The sequence below is a fragment of the Bos javanicus genome, chromosome X (assembly GCF_032452875.1).
Source record: "Bos javanicus breed banteng chromosome X, ARS-OSU_banteng_1.0, whole genome shotgun sequence".
In the NCBI taxonomy this organism is placed as follows: domain Eukaryota; kingdom Metazoa; phylum Chordata; class Mammalia; order Artiodactyla; family Bovidae; genus Bos; species Bos javanicus.
Genome location: NC_083897.1, coordinates 20,712,045 through 20,729,647, shown reverse-complemented (window position 1 = coordinate 20,729,647; position 17,603 = coordinate 20,712,045). Strand labels below are relative to the sequence as shown.

The 17,603-nt window shown below is 46.0% G+C and overlaps 1 protein-coding gene across 1 annotated transcript; it reads left to right on the top strand.

Moving 5' to 3' along the window:
* Positions 1-7,746: 7,746 nt before the first annotated feature.
* On the top strand, positions 7,747-15,432 carry GPR101 (G protein-coupled receptor 101). Its single transcript, XM_061408494.1, has one exon. It carries the CDS (start codon positions 9,823-9,825, stop codon positions 11,332-11,334), a length of 1,512 nt encoding a protein of 503 aa, XP_061264478.1. The 5' UTR covers positions 7,747-9,822; the 3' UTR covers positions 11,335-15,432.
* The last annotated feature ends 2,171 nt before the right edge of the window (positions 15,433-17,603 follow it).

Here is a 17,603-nt window from a genome sequence, read left to right as displayed (position 1 = left end):
CAAGGAATGCACCAGAACATACTTGATGAACCAACTCTCTCTCTAGCTGACCCACAGGCTCTGTGGCTCCCTTCTGATTCTTAACCACCATCAAACTCTGGTTTTTTTCATCAAATTTCCAAGTCTTAATTCAATGAAAAGCAAAATATAAATTTGCATTTGAAAACTCCACAGACCCTAACATTTCATGCAGAGACATGGGAGATTTGAAGTGTTTGGTACTTTGAATATCCAATACTCAGCAACCATACATCAGTTTTAATCACCCAAGTCCTCCACTCACGTGTCATAAAACAGAGCAGGCCATTTCAGTGTTCCTGGCACCTGACGCGGCACCAAAGTTAGGCTGTGAAACTCTAGAGCCTTTAAACAACTTGATTCAAGAAAAGTTTAGTATGGTTCCAAAGATGAGAGGATTTAAATCTTTCTGGCCCTGAGGATGACAGTAAGCTAAGCAGCTATGGAGAGTGGGCTCTGTAGTTACCCATATGCTATTGGGGTGGCTTAGAGCAAATTATTTAGATTCTCTGAGCTTCAGTTTTCTCATCTATAAAATAAGGAATATTAACAATACCCACCTCACAAGATTGTTGGAGAATCACATGAGATAAGGTGTATAAAGTTCCTCATGTATGAGTGATAACACATTTTTAAAAATTGCTTAGGATAGGGAAGCAAAATCGTGTCTCTGCTAAGCATCTGGACTATAAATTCAGAGTCAGTCCTAAATTCAAATTCGAGCCCTGCCTGTTTCTGAGTGACTCTGAGTAAGCCACAGCTTCTGTCTAAGCCTTTGGTTCCCCATATATAAAATGAGGTAAATGATAGCACAGTGTTCATTAAATGAGCTGGGAGAAGTCAAGTGCTAGGTACACTGTTAAATCCTCAGTAAATGAGAGCTGCTAAACTGCCATGAGGGGATGTACACAATTCTGCAAGCATTTGGAAAGAGCTCACATCGTGTTCCCATCCCAGAGGGACAGAGGGGCGAGAACACTGATTACTCAAACACAAGGGTATGCTGATGAGAGCCAGGACGTGGTGCTGGGAGGCCTGATGATTCCCTCAGAGAAAGGTGAGTATTCTAATGCTGGAGGTGGGATCCTGGACACCCAAACCATTCGCTTTGGGTTTTTTTCCCCTGGGGACTTATTTTTACATACAGTTTTATTTAGGTATAATACATGTAGATTCAACTGCAAAAATCTAAACAGTACAATTTGATGAGTTTTGAGATAGGAATACACCACGAACCATCAACACCACCATCAAGATAGAGAACATATATGTTATCTCTGAAAGATTCTTCATACCCTTCCCTCTCTCTTCCCCCATCTCAACACAACCACTGATCTGCTTTATGTCACTTAGTTTGAATTTCTGGAATTTTACATAGTAAGGAATCTATATAGTATGTATTCTCTTTGAGTGGCTTCTTTCGCTCAGCATAATTATTGTGAGATTCAGCCATGCTGGTGTATATAGCAACACTTTGTTCTCTTTTCGGGTAAGTAGCCATCACCACACTCAATTTTAGAATATTTTCTTAACCACAACGTGTGAATATACCATTCACCTGTTAATAGACACTGAAGTTGTTTCCAGTTTGTATCTTACAAATAAAGGTTCTATAAACATTCATGTACATCTTTACATGGACAAATGCTTTCGTTTCTTTTAGGAATGGAAAAGCTAAGTCGTATGTTCAGTGTATATTAAACTTTTTTAAACCAGCCAAACTTTATCAATGTGGCTGTTTTATTTTACATTCCAAAAGCAGTGTATCAAAGTTATAGTTTCTCCAAATATCCTTGCCAATTATATGGCAAGGATTTATGGAGAAACAGGAAGTATTGTGATGTGTCTTGGTATGATTTTCATGTTTCCTGTGCTTGAGTTTTGCTGAGGTTCTTAGATCTGTGGGTTTATAATTTTTATTACCTTTGGGAAAGTTTCGGTGATTATCTCTTCAAATAACACTTCTGTCTTCCTAACTTCTTCTGGGGCTCCACTTACACTTATATTAGGCTACTTGAAATTGTCCCACAGCTCACTGTTTCTCTACTTATATTTTTTCTCTTCATTTTGGACAGTTTCTATTTCTATGTCTTCAAGTTCACTAAACTTTTCTGCTGCAGTATCTAATGTGCTAATAATGTCATCTTTGTATTTTTATCTCAGACATTATATTCTTCATCACCAGAAGTAAGATTTAAGTCTATTTTCTATCTTCTCTGTCTTTCCTTGACATACCTACACTTTCCTCTACCTTCTTAAACATACAAAATACATGTTTCAAGTCACTTTACTTTTTTTTGCCCAATTTCATCATTCATGTCTATTTCTATTTAAGGATTTTTCTTCTTATTATGGGTTGTGTATTTTCCTATTTTGCATGCCTTATAATATTTTATTAGATTTCAGACTTTGCAAATTTTACCTTCTGGTATGCTAGAGAATTTTGTACTCCTTTAAATATTTCTGAGCCTTGCTTTAAGTTGCAGTAAAGATACTTGAAAACAGTTCAAGTCTTTTAAAGCTTGCTTTTAAGCTTTGCTACATGGAACCAGAACAAACTTTACACCAAGGTTAACTTGGCTCCACTGCTGAGGTAATCTTCTTTGAGTACTCAGTCTAATGCCCTGAATATTTCGAGTTTCTTCTCTCTGGCTGTCGGGAAACTGAGCTATTCCCAGTCCTATGTGAGCTCTAGAAATCACTCCACCTACCCTTTTGGAGTCAGGTCTCCAGAGCTCTCTCTCTGGGAAGCTCCTCTATGAAACATCCCTTGCAAATTCTAGCCACCCTTATCTACCCCCCTGAATTCTGACCTCTGTCTTCTCAGCTTGGGCAGACTTCTAGGTTCATCCTGGGTTCCGAGCTGGTAAACTCTGTCTAGGTGGTAAACTGGGGCAATCGTAGGGCTCACCTCATTTGTTTCCCTTCCTTGACAATCACTGTCCTGCACATCCTATTGTCCAATGTGGGACAACCATTATTTCATATATTTTGCCCACTTCTTTAGTTAGTTAAGAAGGAAGGATAAATCCATCCCCTGTTACTCGTCCATGACCAGAGGCAGAGGTCCAGTTTTCAGGTTTTAAAATAGTTGAGGTGGATTAGTTTGGGGATTTTTAATAACATCAAGATATAAAATAGATGGAATCAGTCAAAACCTGACAGGACCCTTGGAGATTACCTAACACTACCCCCACTTCATTTGGTGGACTAACAGAACTGAGATCAGAGAGGGGAGGGTATCTTCCCAGAGTCACACACCTAATTCTAGCCACAGAATTAGGACTAAAAATCAGGTCTCCTGCTCTTTATTTGTATTCCATCTGGTTATTTTCTGCTGATTTTTTCTTCCAAACCATTTTATTTGGATAGATACAGCTTGGAAATCTAGACCTTCTGTCCTGCCCAAGCCCACTGAGTGGGAAAAATTAGCTCACACCCAGAGGGTATTTAATTTCATGTGATTTTTGCAATCACAATCCCTAGGGTTGGCCTAAAGTGAATACCAGAGCAGCTCATAACACTGAAAAACTTAAAATACCCCCACGGGTAGGCACTCCAGAACAAAACCACATATTTTTCCCCACTGACTTATTATGAACTCACTATGCAGGAAGGAGTGTGACTTAGAATTTAGATTGGCTAATTTAGTCATTTCACCACCTATGGGAACCATGTATCCTACAGAAAGAAGCCATTATCACTGCAACTGCATTTGTCTTACCACAATTTTAGCTATTCATCTGGATTCAAAAACTCTTTCTGGGCTTGGTCTCTGGGAGCTTTTCTTTCTGTCCTGCCTCTTGACTCTTCCAAGAAGCAGCCTAGGATACGCTCCTGCTTTGGAGTCAGAACAGGTTTTACATCTCAGCTCCAATACTTACTTGCTGTGTGACCTTGGGTAAAGTTACTTAACCTCTCTGTAAGGACTAGGAGGGTACTGGCATATATTGATTCTAACGCTCATTTCTCTTCTCATTTTAGCATCTTTGAAATCAAGATGCATATTGCCAGCAGTGGTGTGAAGGTTAAATTTGCAGTTTTTTATTCCTAATAGTATATGATGTCTTGGATTCTAAAAATACTGTATTAATCTCTAACGTGCAGAGTCCCCTCGAGGATTAAATAGGATAAAGCAAGCATACATACAGTGTGGCATGTGGTAGGTGCTAAAGGACTCCTGCACTCCCACTGTTACTGGAACCAATACCTGACTGGGTCCTGGGCCTCTGACTTCCCTCACCTGGCAGTTGGTACATGCGTCGGGGCAGTCTGATGAGGTGAACAAGTCTGGGAAGACCGGGCTGGCACACTGCTGGCTGGTGTTGCAACTTGTGGTTGTCATCAGGCCCTAGAGGCTTTCTAGTAGCTTCCTGCCCTCCAGTTCTGCTTCAATAACACCACTAGCCTGATCTTACCTCTGCTGCTAAGGTGACTTCTGGTGCCATTATCCCAGACTCTCCCTGTCTCATCCCAAAGAACCTCCACAGAATCTAACAAAGCTTGTCAGTCGAAGGGCTCTCCCAAGGCCATCGGAATCAGACCCTGCAGGGCCTGAAGCCAGATCCACATTCCCCAAGGCCCCCCACATACCTCGAGTTGGGATGCTGATACTTGCATGCCTTTGAAATTCAAGGACACCAACTCTGCTCCCGCCTGGAGGGAAAAAACGGAGAAACAGACACCTGAGGATTAATAAACCTCAAACAACTCCCTGTACAGAAAAGTGGCTTACATTTCTTCCTCAGGGCTTCCCCACCTTTTGCACTGTCTCCTGCAGGCAGACTGACTTTGGGTGCAGAGGCCTCATCGCACTCAAGCTCTCCCATCATGTCCCTTGGCACCAAGGGGTGTAGCTGCTGATTCCATGAGCCCACCTCTCTGAGGCACTTACTTCTGACATGTACCGAGAGGTTTTCTCCCTGTGCCCTGCTGGATCCCAGCAGTCCAGGAAAAATCTCAGGACCACAGTGAAAAAGAAGAAAGAGCAGGACAGACTAGACTAGCCTTTGTCTTTGGTCATTTCTCCCAGCTTGACAGTCTCCTAAGTGATTTGAAAATATGGAGTCTGAGTGAACTGCCACATGACAGTTCATGCCACCCAGGATTCTGCACCATGGCCAGTGTGAGACTGGGAATTAATAATTGTGAGTGACTATCATGGAAACTGTCTCCAAGAAAAACAACCTCAGTTATACCATTCAAACTTCAGAAGATAAAACAGGCCTAGCTCCCATCCCCAAAAAAAGACAAGAAATCTACACCAAATGATAGGACTTGAAATCCAAAGAACATCTTGAGGCCTGATTCTACACTTGCCTTGTATCCCTACCCAAAGGCATGGGGTGCAGTGCGGGGAGGGGTGGATCTCCATCCATCCCATCAATCAACTCAGAATCTTGTATCATTCTGGACCCTCCCCAGCACCTCCCCGTCCTTATCCCTCTCCACTGTCAATTTTGCTTGTCTAGGGGTCTATGCTCAGCCCCCTTGTTGTGACCTGTTGAGACTGTCTTGTCTCCTGCCACGGCCTTCTTTGTGCTCTTTCCCCATTCAAAGTCTTGCCCCCTCCACTCCCAACCCCAGATCTGCTTCTAGGAGACCCTAGAAAAACAGAACTCTTCCCACATGGCCCTGCACAGAAACCATCAATGAAAACTGAAAATCGTTTTTAAATAATATATAATCTTATCATACACTAGATGATAACTTATAACACATCCACCTTCATATTCTGAATTCATGTATAAAAAACATATAGGCCATTTTAAACAAAAGTATCTAGCAGACTTCCCTGGCACTTTTTAAGTGTTTAAGACACTACACTTCCACTGCAGGGGGAACAGGTTTGATCCCTGGTCAGGGAACTAAGATCCCGCAAGCAGCTGTGGCACAATCAAAACAAAAAATAGTATCTAATTTTATACTCTGATTTTTTTCACTTATTAAACCTTCAAAAAAATCAATGAACAATAATGGCAAAATACTTGTTAAGATTGCATGGTGAGAACAACAGGGAGTTATATGATGATCCTCATCATATTTGTGCATGTTTGAAACTGTGCATAATAAAATATATCCTCAACGGCCCTCCACGGATCTTGGGATCAAGTCCAAACCGGCATTCAGGGCCCATGAGGACTTGCCTCCACTCCATTTTTCTGGCTCACCTGCTGGCATTCACCATGCTGCAGCCTCTCTTGGCACCCAGCTCTCTGCTGCAGCCCTCTTTGCCCATGCATCTCCTTCTAGAACACATTCTCCCCGTCTGTCATGCCCAGAAGGAGGCTCATCATCCCTTGGAAACCAGATGAAAACAACCCCTCGTCTGGACCACCTTCCTGGGCCACCTTCCTGGACACGACTCTCTTCTGGGAGGCAGAGGGAGTTACAGTCTGGTGTTTGCCGGCCTGGTAAAGAGCAAACAATCGATGTGCATGTGTTTGGGAGAGACCCAGAAAGTCTTAGTTAATAGTGAAGTGAAACTCGCTCAGTCATGTCTCACTCTTTGGGACCCCATGGACTATACAGTCCATGAAATTCTCCAGGCCAGAATACTGGAGTGGGTAGCCTTTCCCTTCTCCAGGGGATCTTCCCAACCCAGGGATCAAACCCAGGTCTCCCACATTGCAGATGGGTTCTTTACCAACTGAGCTACTAGGAAAGCCCCTAGTTAACAAAACAGGTACATTTACTTGAATTTCTGGCAAGTCAGGTAATCTCGCTCGGCTTCTGCTTCTGTCTCTATAAAAATGAAGATAATAGCAGCACTTATCTCACAGGGCTGGGGTAAGGATTCGACGGTATTCTCTGTGTAAACAGTTTTCCCACAGTACCTGGGGGTGGGTGAACCAAGAGACTGACTTATAGACAGACTTCAGTCAAATACTAGAGTGGATAATTGAGCAGCTCGTCTTAGAGGAAATGCTCCCAAGGCCTACAGGAAAGGAACTGCTCTTTAGCTCTTGCTGGGAGCTAGAGCAAATTGTGGCAAATCGGTGATATCAGAGTCACTTCCTCTCAGAGTCCCGGGGAGGTTCATACTTGAGGGAGGGTGGGAGTGAGGCGGGGGGAGGGTCTTCCAAGGTCGAGGCCCCAGGCCCCGGCTAGCTTTCTGCTTCTCTTCGGAAGACGCGTGCCAGTCTCAGGCCTGGCCCTGGACCGAAATCCGGGGGGCTAGTCGGCAGGAAAACCAGCCCCGGTGACGCTCCCCAGTCTGAGTCCCCAGTGAGCTCGGACCGCCCGGGGCGCTGATGCCGGGTGAGCGGCGCTAAGCGGCCCGACGCAGTGCCCCCCGCCCGCCCGCTCCTCCGGACGCCCGCGGCCTCGTGCGTCAGCGGCGCGGGCGGGCGCGGGGGGAGGGGGGCGCCGCAAGGTGAGGGCCCCGCGCCGCCTTAAGACGCCGCGCGCCCCCGCCGCCGCTTAGAGCTCGCAGCGCGCCGCGCCGGCCGGACGTGCGGGCTCGGGCGCCCCGGCTCTCGCGGCTCGCGCCGCCAGGTTCCAGCTAGCGGCCGCCGGCGCCTCGGGAGGCCGCCCGGTCGAGCGCACCGCGTCCCGAGGGACTGGCACGCAGCTCCCGCGGCGCGACGCCTCCGGCAGCAACAGGTAAGCGGCCCCAGCCCTGCTCCCTGCGCCCAGCCGGACCCCCACGTTCTGGCGCCCCGGACGCCCCGTCCACCGCGGGCGTCCACCAGACGCCCCGCGTGGAGTCCCCCCCCGCCCCAACCCCCGGCGCGGCCCCTTCTCGGCCAGTCCCTAGCTCTCGCTTTTTCACTCGCACTTTCCCTCGTCCCCCGCCCCTATCGTCTCGATGTGTTATTCTTTCTCACATTCTCTGCTTCCCATCGTCTCTTTTTAATTTTTTTCTATCTCTGTTTCCCCCTGTCTCTTGCCCTGTCTCTCCTTCTTCTGTCTCTCTCTCATTGGCTCATTCATTGACTCTAGGTCTCTTTTCTCTATCATTCTCTCTGTCTCTGGGTGGCTCTCATTCTGTCTCTCATCTTTTTCTGTCTCTGTCTCTTGATGTTTTCTTATTCTCTTTCTCTGTCTGCCTCTCAATCTCTTGGCGCTCTCTCTCTCAGACTTCTCCCCCACCACCTCCGCCTCTTCCCCGGCTCTCCCCAGCTCACCCATCCCTCCACCCGCCACCGCCGAGGCCGGGTGGGCTGGAGAATGCAGACAGGATGCCGAATTGGGGGGCGGGGGGCATCCGCAGTAGGCATCCCCCCTGCATCCAGCCGCTTCTGAGCTGTGAGAAACTAGGAGGTTTATCCGCCAGAGCCCGCGGCGGCCAAGGCGGCAGCTGGTTTCCATGGTAAAATAAAGTCGACAGAGAGATAGGGATCAGAGACAGAGATCCAGCCAGAGATAAACCGAGGTGAGAGATCATCGGAGGAGGATAGTAAGAGAGACTGCACACACACTCAAACATACCAAAAAAAAAAAAAAGTGTTTCGCGAAAGTCCCAGAGAAGAGAGTGAGAGACAAAGAAGCTGACTCCCTTTAAGTGCACACGCTGGAAAGAGTCTGAGTAACGCAGAGGCAGAGATAATCAGGAGACACGGAGTAGATCCTGAGGGACACGGGCAGATAGTGATAAGGAGAGAACTTAAGGCGCAGGGAAGACAGAAGCTGCAGGGGGGAAACAGGGAGAGACACCGAGGGGAGAGGATCCGAGAAATTCAGAGCAAGAGCAGCGAGAGATGGGAGACGCTGAGAGACAGAACCCGAGAGAGAGAGACACACGGTGACAGGAGAGCTGGAGAGATGCGGAGACGGTCAGAGACACACATTCAGCGAGTGATACTGAACAGGTGCACCGGGGACCCACGGAGATTGTCAGGGAAATAGACTGTGGGAGAAAAGTGGGGAGACAAGACAGCATCAGGGGAAGACGCATAAGCGCACGCACTAGCAAGCGACAGAGACAGTGACTGGCAGAGACACAGAAACGAGAGGGCATCAGAAAGAGACGGAAGGCGAGACAGGGACAAGACCCAGAGAAAGACGACGAGACGCAGAGACGCGCGCGCGCGCACAGCCACGGAGAAAGTGCGCTGGCGAAAGCAGAGAGAAACTGAGGCGGAGAAGCTGACCGCGAGTGGGAGGGCGAGAGAGGGGTAACAGAAACAGAGGTGAGAGGAGAAGGACAGACTGGCAGAAGAGACACAGCGCACACGTGCTGGCAAGGGTCTGAGAAATAGGGACAGACCCCAGAGTGAGGGACAAGGGTGAGACAGAGAAAACCGGTAACGCGCGCACGCACACGCACACGCACACACACACACACACACGAGATACAGGAAAAGTGCGCTAATTAGAGACTCTGGGGAGAAAAAGACAAGTGTACACACGTAAACAGGCAGGGATGGAGCGCGCACGCGCATGCGCTAGCGGGAGAGCGCAGGGAGAGATTTCTGGAGAAACCCAAACTGCGAGACCCCCAGAGAGTGTGGGAGGCGCACGCGCCAGCTGGAGACAGCTGTGGGAGGGGTGTCTCGGAAACCCCCCAAAAGAGGGAGAGGCAGAGAGACCCAGAGAATAAGAGAAGGATTTAGAGAAACTGCCCGGACGCGGGGGAGAGACGGGGGCACGCGCACGGGGTCCCCGGGGCTGGGGTCCTGCAGCGCTGCTGCCCAGCGTGGAAGTACCCACCCCACCCCCGCGCCCCAAGCAGGGGGACTAACCCAGCCCGCGTGTTTCTTTCGTCCCCAGCCTAGGCGCTGAGTGTGTTCCGTGCGCCCCTTCGCCGCCCGCCGGGGCCGGCCCGGCGCCCGCACCTGTCGCCCTCCTGCCCCTGCCGCCATGGCGTCCACCTGCACCAACAGCACGCGCGAAAACAACAGCAGCCACGCGTGCATGCCCCTCTCCAAAATGCCCATCAGCCTGGCGCATGGCATCATTCGCTCGAGCGTTCTGCTCATCTTCCTCACCGCCTCCTTCGTGGGCAACATAGTGCTGGCGTTCGTGCTGCAGCGCAAGCCTCAGCTGCTGCAGGTGACCAACCGCTTCATCTTTAACCTCCTCGTCACTGACCTGCTGCAGATCTCGCTCGTGGCCCCCTGGGTGGTGGCCACCTCCGTACCCATCTTCTGGCCCCTCAACAGCCATTTCTGCACTGCCCTGGTTAGCCTTACTCATCTGTTTGCCTTCGCCAGCGTCAACACCATCGTGGTGGTGTCCGTGGATCGCTACCTGTCCATCATCCACCCTCTCTCCTACCCTGCGAAGATGACCCCACGCCGGGGCTACCTGCTCCTCTACGGCACCTGGATCGTGGCCATCCTGCAGAGCACGCCCCCACTCTATGGCTGGGGCCAGGCTGCTTTCGACGAGCGCAATGCCCTTTGCTCCATGATCTGGGGGGCCAGCCCCAGCTACACAATTGTCAGTGTCGTGTCCTTCATCGTCATCCCGCTGATTGTCATGATTGCCTGCTACTCTGTGGTGTTCGGGGCTGCCCGCCGGCAGCACGCACTGCTCTACAACGTCAAGAGCCACAGCTTGGAAGTGCGAGCCAAGGACCGGGTGGAGAATGAGAACGAAGAGGGCGGCAAGAAGGATGAGTTCCAGAGTGAGAGTGAGTTCCACGGCCAGGATGAAGGTGAGGTCAAGGCCAAGGTGGACAGCGAGGAAGCCATGGAGGGCAGCAAGAAGGCCAAAAAAGGGAGCGTGGAGACTGGTGAGGGGAGCATGGAGGCCACTGGCAGTGAAGAGGTCAGAGAAAGCAACTCTTTGGTGGCCAAAGGCAGCACCAAAATTCAGAGCAGCAGGAAGGCAGACAAGGGCCGCCTAGAGGTCACCCAGTGCAACATTGACCTGGGTGAAGATGACCTAGAGTTTGGTGAGGATGACCTCCATTTCAACGAGGATGACATCGAGGCGGTGAACATTCCAGAGAGTCTCCCAGTCAGTCGTCGAAACAGCAATGGTGACCCCCCTCTGCCCAGGTGCTACCAATGCAAAGCTGCTAAAGTGATCTTCCTCATCATCTTCTCCTACGTGCTGTCCCTGGGGCCCTACTGCTTTCTAGCAGTCCTGGCCGTGTGGGTGGATGTCCAAACCAAGGTACCCCAGTGGGTGATCACCATAATTATCTGGCTTTTCTTCCTGCAGTGCTGCATCCACCCCTACGTCTATGGCTACATGCACAAGACCATCAAGAAGGAGATCCAGGATATGCTGAAGAAGTTTTTCTGCAAGGAGAAGCCCCCCAAAGAAAACAGCCACCCAGACCTGCCCGGAACCGAAGCCGGCACCGAGGGTGGAACTGAAGGCAAGATCGTCCCTTCTCATGATTCTGCCACTTCGCCTTGAAGTTGGTTCTAAGGTAAACCTTGAACTGTTCACAGAATACAGGAGCAGCTTTCTCTTAAATGGACCATCCACAATCGCGTTAATGCCAACCCATACCATTCCAGGCAAAGGTTCTGCACATGCCCCTCTCACCACAAGGTAGATGCATATATGGAAGAGGTAGGAACTGGGGTCTTCCCTAAAAAGTGTGCCCCTCAAAGAATAAACTTGAGGATTCTGACTGAAATTTCTCTCCCTCCCCCCGGAAAAAAAAGTTATTAGGCTCTAAATTTCTTAAAGCAACAAGGGCTATCCAATTTGGACATGTGCTTGGTATTATGTCTGTCTCCCCAGAGCTACCATGTATCAGTTTTTGCTCTGAGGGAAAAGGAAGATGATGCTGGTGAACTTAAGGACTTGTGAGCTCATGGGAAGGGCTCCAGCGTATGTTCAACTGAAAGAAAAGCAATGGACCAAGTCATTCACGGAGCCCAGGAAGCAGAACCTGAACGACTGATCAACGTATTAGCCAAATTCTAGACTGAAGAGCCCCCACAATCTGGTGCAAAGACTATTACAGAAACTAAGGGCATTGTGTAGTTAAAAGACCAAGAAGGTTTCTATATCCTCCAAAGGGATCCAGAAAAGTGAAAGAAGATAATAGAGCATGTTTGAAATGGGGAGCTAGTCCAAGGGAGAAGATAGGAAAATCACACATCTGTGGGGCTAAACAGTTGACTTTTCTATAAAATCCTGGGTTTGGGCATGGGCGGAGGCCACAATTGTTTTATGCAAGTGGAAAATTGTCTATTGACACTGAACTATTTTCTGTCTCCTATTTGAATAATAGTGGGACAGAAATCACCACTGTTTTACAATTTTCCCTTTGTGATTGAATTGACATGCTCATGAGAATCCTCCAAATCACCTCTGCCAGTCACTTGTCCTACAAAACTCACACTGCCAATCAAGAGAGATATGCCCACTAGAAATGTCTTTTGTGTCCCTGAGATCATAAACAACACATATGATCTCCACATGGGGCAAAAGTAAGGCAGGATAAATGTTTTCCTTCGTCCAGGCACACCCATGAGTCTTTTCTACCTGTGACCATCTCTGAAACCTGTAAGCTCTCCACAGATGTGGTAGAGAAAAATAAGAGTTGGGAATAACAGAGAGGATGCTTTTTCAATACCTGGCCTATTACCTGACCTGTTCCAAACAATGCTAAATCGAAACATTCAGGTCAGACTTATCCTCATTATTTCTGTCGAAGTATATCACTTTGGGAAAACCTTTACAATATCTAAATCATCCTTAGGGTCAATACAGAGGAAGAAATTTCAAATCCCAAACCCTGAAATCACTTTGAGTGGGTATATACTTGTGTATTTCTGAGGGCATAGACCATATTGACATGACCATATAACATGGAACCAAAAAATGGTCAAGACAGTGTTTTGATCCTCCTGAATATCACATTAAAGCAACTCTGTGATCAAGTGTTCAGGCAGAAATCCAATGTTAGTATGGGTAGAGGGAGAGGAAAGAGTATTTCATGGAAAAAATGGTTGATCAGGTGCTGTATATAAAGACGGCCATATTCAGGGTTTAGTCTCATTCTTGTGTGATGACCATGTCTGTATTAGAACTGAAATTTCTTTCATTTAAAAGCCAAGCTCACTTATATTTTATCTCTTCCTCCTGACAGATTCCAGCATGAGCATCTCAAGGGGGAAGAGGTAAACAGCAGTCAGTGTATTTGGGCTGTGAATAAGTCTGCATGGAATTTGACATTGCCATGTTCAGAATTTAGGAAATAAATTTGGGGATAGTCCCAAATAGCATTGAGCTGACCCATAAATTTGATATATCCATGAAAATCATATTGATTTCAACCCCAGTAATTTGGAACTTGTGGTAATTCAGACAAGACATGGGGGCTAAAGTTTACCTTTGTAAATCATTTATTTTTATACCAAAATGTGAATTAACAGTCATAAATTTATGATACCAATTTATTGCCAAGCTCTTGTATCAGTCTGTCCTCAAAGGATTTCTGGGTGAAGAAATGGCCCATGTGACCAAACCTTCTATGGGGGGAGGGGTTTTGCCTTGAAGATCAGTCATGGTTAAAGGAGTTTGACGTAGTGGTAGCCTGTCCTTTAAGTAGAAATGCTTACCTGGGTAGGAAACAGGTTTTCAAACATAAGTGTCTCCAAATATTTTGTTGAAACTGAACTTCTTGTTTTATTTTTAAAGCGCAACCCCTTCAAAGTGTATCAGAGAAAATTGTTTGCCAAAATCCCAAATCCAAATGGAAGCAGAACCTGTCCGAGTGTGGTAAGTTCACTTAACACACACAACATCCTCCAGGGCACCAACACTCACCAATTTCCTTTTTCAAGTTCCTCTTTTCCCTAATTTAGTCATTGTCCATTCTCATAGCAAATTGGATTTTTCAAAGTCGAAAACCTTTTGAAAATAGGGGACTGGGAAAAGAGGACCTTTGAATTAAGAGCATTCTGCTTTGCTGACATCTTCTTAACGAACAATAGGGCCTCTAGTGAGCTCGGAGATAGCAACTGCTTCAAATTGTATGCTGTTTTGAATAAAACACTATCAACTTAATGAGGTTTTACTGCACATACTGTTTTGTCATTTGAAAATCTGAAAGCACACACAGAAGTCATCATTAGCCTCACAGATCCTCGTGTGCAATAGCTTTCCCTAAATGTTTTTAAAGGAGGTGTTCTTCTGCCAAGGCCACTTCATACATGCAGTATAAATCCCATTAAAGTCCAGGGGCCAGACAAACCAGACTTTGAAATGATGTGGTTTCCAATTTAATGATTTCCTTATTTAAAAATAATAGAGCATCCAGTTTGCCAAGGAGTCGCAGGTGCTTTGACTAACACACCAATTTCAACAAGCTTGGGAAGGCAGTAATAAGGAGCAAGCCCCAGGCTTCTGTGACTTTTATGATTGCAAGGGTCCATCTTCTCTATGGCACCACAAATACCAGCTGCTTGGAAGTCCTGTGTACTTCCGGCCCCCTGCCTACCTCCTGCCATTATGCCCACTGCCTTCACCCCCTCCCCCTGCTGTGCTGGCCCTTCTTGAAGCTCTGTGTGCTCACTCACCCCCATTCATCCCCTTCCCACCCAGAGCTGACAGGTTCACAGGGACCCGGGGGCCCATGAAGCAGGGAAGAACAGAAGTAAACAGAGGGACCAGCAATTAAAGGTATTTTTCTGTCTCCTCCCCCAACTCCAGTCCAATTTAAAGATGAGGGGATATCTACTTCAAATTCAGCAGGTAAGGAAAACTGCCATTTTATCATAGAGGGGGTAGGTACCTCATTTCTTATCAAAAAACACCCACTACAACACATCTTAGGGAGCACATTCAATTCTGTAGATACTATCCAATTATTTCAGCAAAAAAAAAGAAAAACAGTAGAAAAATTACCTATAAAATTGTAAGGTGCCTGATACTGCCTTATTTTCTACATAATTAGCCAATTAAGCTAGGTAAAGTTACTTCAAAAGATTTTTTCATACTACCTAAAGAGTAACATGTAAGATTAAACTACACTTTCTTTTTAGACTTTGCCAAAATGCTCTTAAAACTATCTGAAATATACCATTTGGAAGAGAAATATTATGCATCATCTGGTCATTTGAATGCTCCAAAATAAAACCCTCAGAGGTCGTTAAGATCAAACAAAGAGAGTACCAATGTCAACTTGTGGACTGAATTTTTTTTTTTCTCATAACTGCCCTCTCCCAGATTTTGAGGGAAAAAAAAATCAAAAAAGTGTTTTCCCCTCATAATATCTTTTTTATTGTATTCTTCTTTAAGACAAACCCTTGTGCTGTCAGGAGAGGCTGCTCTAAGCAAAATGTCTTTTCCCTCTAGAGCAGACAAACGATTAAAGGAACAGGTGGCTGTGAGCCAGTCACCAAGATAAGGAGAGAAAATCTGGTCAGTCATGGCTTTTAACCCTCTCGGTCCTTATCTCTGTCTCTCCTTCTCTATGGGCCAGACAGGTGCTCCTGGCCCCTCTCAAAGCCCTTCCAAGCTGAGGCATGAGGAGACAAAAGCAGTGAGCCACAAACAACAGATCATAGCTTAGAAGTCAAAAAAGGAGAGAGACCCTTGTCATAAATTCTTTCCAGTTACTTACAATCTCTTCCTCTAAGGCAAAGGCCCAACTTGCTTACAGCAGTCTTCTGCTAAAAGCAGCACTGCTGACTGAAGGAAGAACTAGGAAAGCTAAAATTCACAACTAAAGTTCATTGCTCTTTGTTAAAAAGTAGAGTAAGAATCCTCAAGGTCAGTGAAGGTTGCCAATAGTTGTCAAGTATTTTCATCACTGCCTCTCAAAGCTCACCTGTCTCAACGTCTACACACCAAGGGGAAAACACAGTAACTTGTACACTCACAAGAGGTTTGCTATGGCCAAGAATTCCTTCCTGGATCTCTCTCGTTCTAAAATACACGCAAAAACAAGATTGGTTTCAGTTTGGTGCTTCAAAGTTGAGTGGATTCCCCACCCCTTCATCTGTGCTACAACTTTGATGTTAAAACTTTTGGTATTTTTGTCCATTTCAGTGGTGTATTCCGTTCTGTAGTAATTCTTCTAAATGTAAGCTATTACTGTATATAAAATATGTGTTCTTGGAGATAAGGTGCTAGATATTAGAGTGTACGTGTCTATAGATTGTGTCACCCTCAAAAATGGGTAGTGCATTCATGTAAAGTTAGTGAATCAAATGCATGCACAATTCTATTTGTGACCCACACCTTGGTCAGTTTCCAAAGTAGAACATAGTATATTTGTGTTTAAAGTTTTCTTTTTAAAGTGTATACTACAGGATGTAGAAGAGGCTCCAAGGTGGAGTGGCAGGAAGTGGTGCCTTTCATTTCTTAAATCCCTGGTACAGTATACGACAGGTGAGAACTGATTCTCATACAATTGGTCATTATGGCAACTTAATCATCTTGGCTGAAGTTGTCACTGGCAGTTCGACGACACGCTTGGCACTGGCACGCCTGTTTTCCATTCATTGTATAGAATGCAAAATGAAAAAGACAATCCTTTCATCCTTACAAAGCAAAGACCCCAGGACAGGCTATTGGAATCCTGTTAGCAGGATGGAAAGAATGATGTACTCTCAAGATCCAACCAGTACCTGACTGTGAACTGACAGTTTGCATTGAGCAGATCTATATTGTGACCATCTCTCCCCTCCCAGAGCAGTACCACAAACCAGAAAAAGGCTGCTCTGTTTTTTTTTTTTTTTCTTTGATTGATTGCCTGAGAAGAGCTTAGATGGGTAAATAGATAAAGAAATAGTGGGACTCCTCGAGGAGTCCCAGCTAAGATGTTTGAGAATTACAATCATATAGCAGCAGCATTTGCATCAGACAAGAAAAGAGAACTATGAGATGAGTTCATTATATTTTAAGAATAAAAATAGTAAAGCTAAAAGCTATATATATATTGAATAATTTCTAAAACTGCCTTTTAATACCAAATTTTATGTGCTGTTTTTGAGACTGAAAGCAGGAGGAAAATGCATTCAGTCAATAAACAGTTTTCTTTAGCATTTTGAATTTGAATTTTTCCTTTTCCTTTTCAAAAAGTATTTGCAATTTAAAAGTGCCTTTTCAAAGGATTGCCAAACTACAATCCTGGGGCCAAGTTCCCACTGGCACAACTTACCTTCAGGTGCACAAAATGGGTGGACTTAATCCTCCTCCCCCCAGCAAGAAGAGAAACCCCTTCCCACCCCAGTCAAATTCATACATCAATACTGTTACACAGATCAGGAGTCTCAGAGACTCTGCCCAAGGAAAAGGTTTCATATATTGGTTGACTTCAATTGGATCCTTTCTAAAATGGTTACAGCGCATGTTCTTGCTGGACAGGAATAATGGACTCCTGCTTGGGGAATGCAGAGAGATTGATGTTTGTGGTTTAACTAAATATTATTAAATAATGTTTGTGTTTCTTAAATAGGTGCTGTTAATCTGTCCTTGGTATATTCTTCTTAAATATGCTAAATAAAGTCTAATTTTAATGCGTATCTGGTTATTGTTCCAAGCTCCATGGGAAAAACATAAAGGAGGGAGACACATAACCAGTTCTCCATCCCTTCTCTTTTGGTTGAACAGAGGAGACAGGGGAGAAACTAATCAGAGTACATGGTAGAATGAAATATGTGGGCTCCAATATTTTTGCATTGTTTTTCCAATATAAGGAATATGCAGTGGGAGGGGGA

Coding starts and splice junctions, on each gene's coding strand:
- GPR101 (XM_061408494.1), top strand. CDS start 9,823: ATGGCGTCCACCTGCACCAACAGCACGCGCGAAAACAACAGCAGCCAC.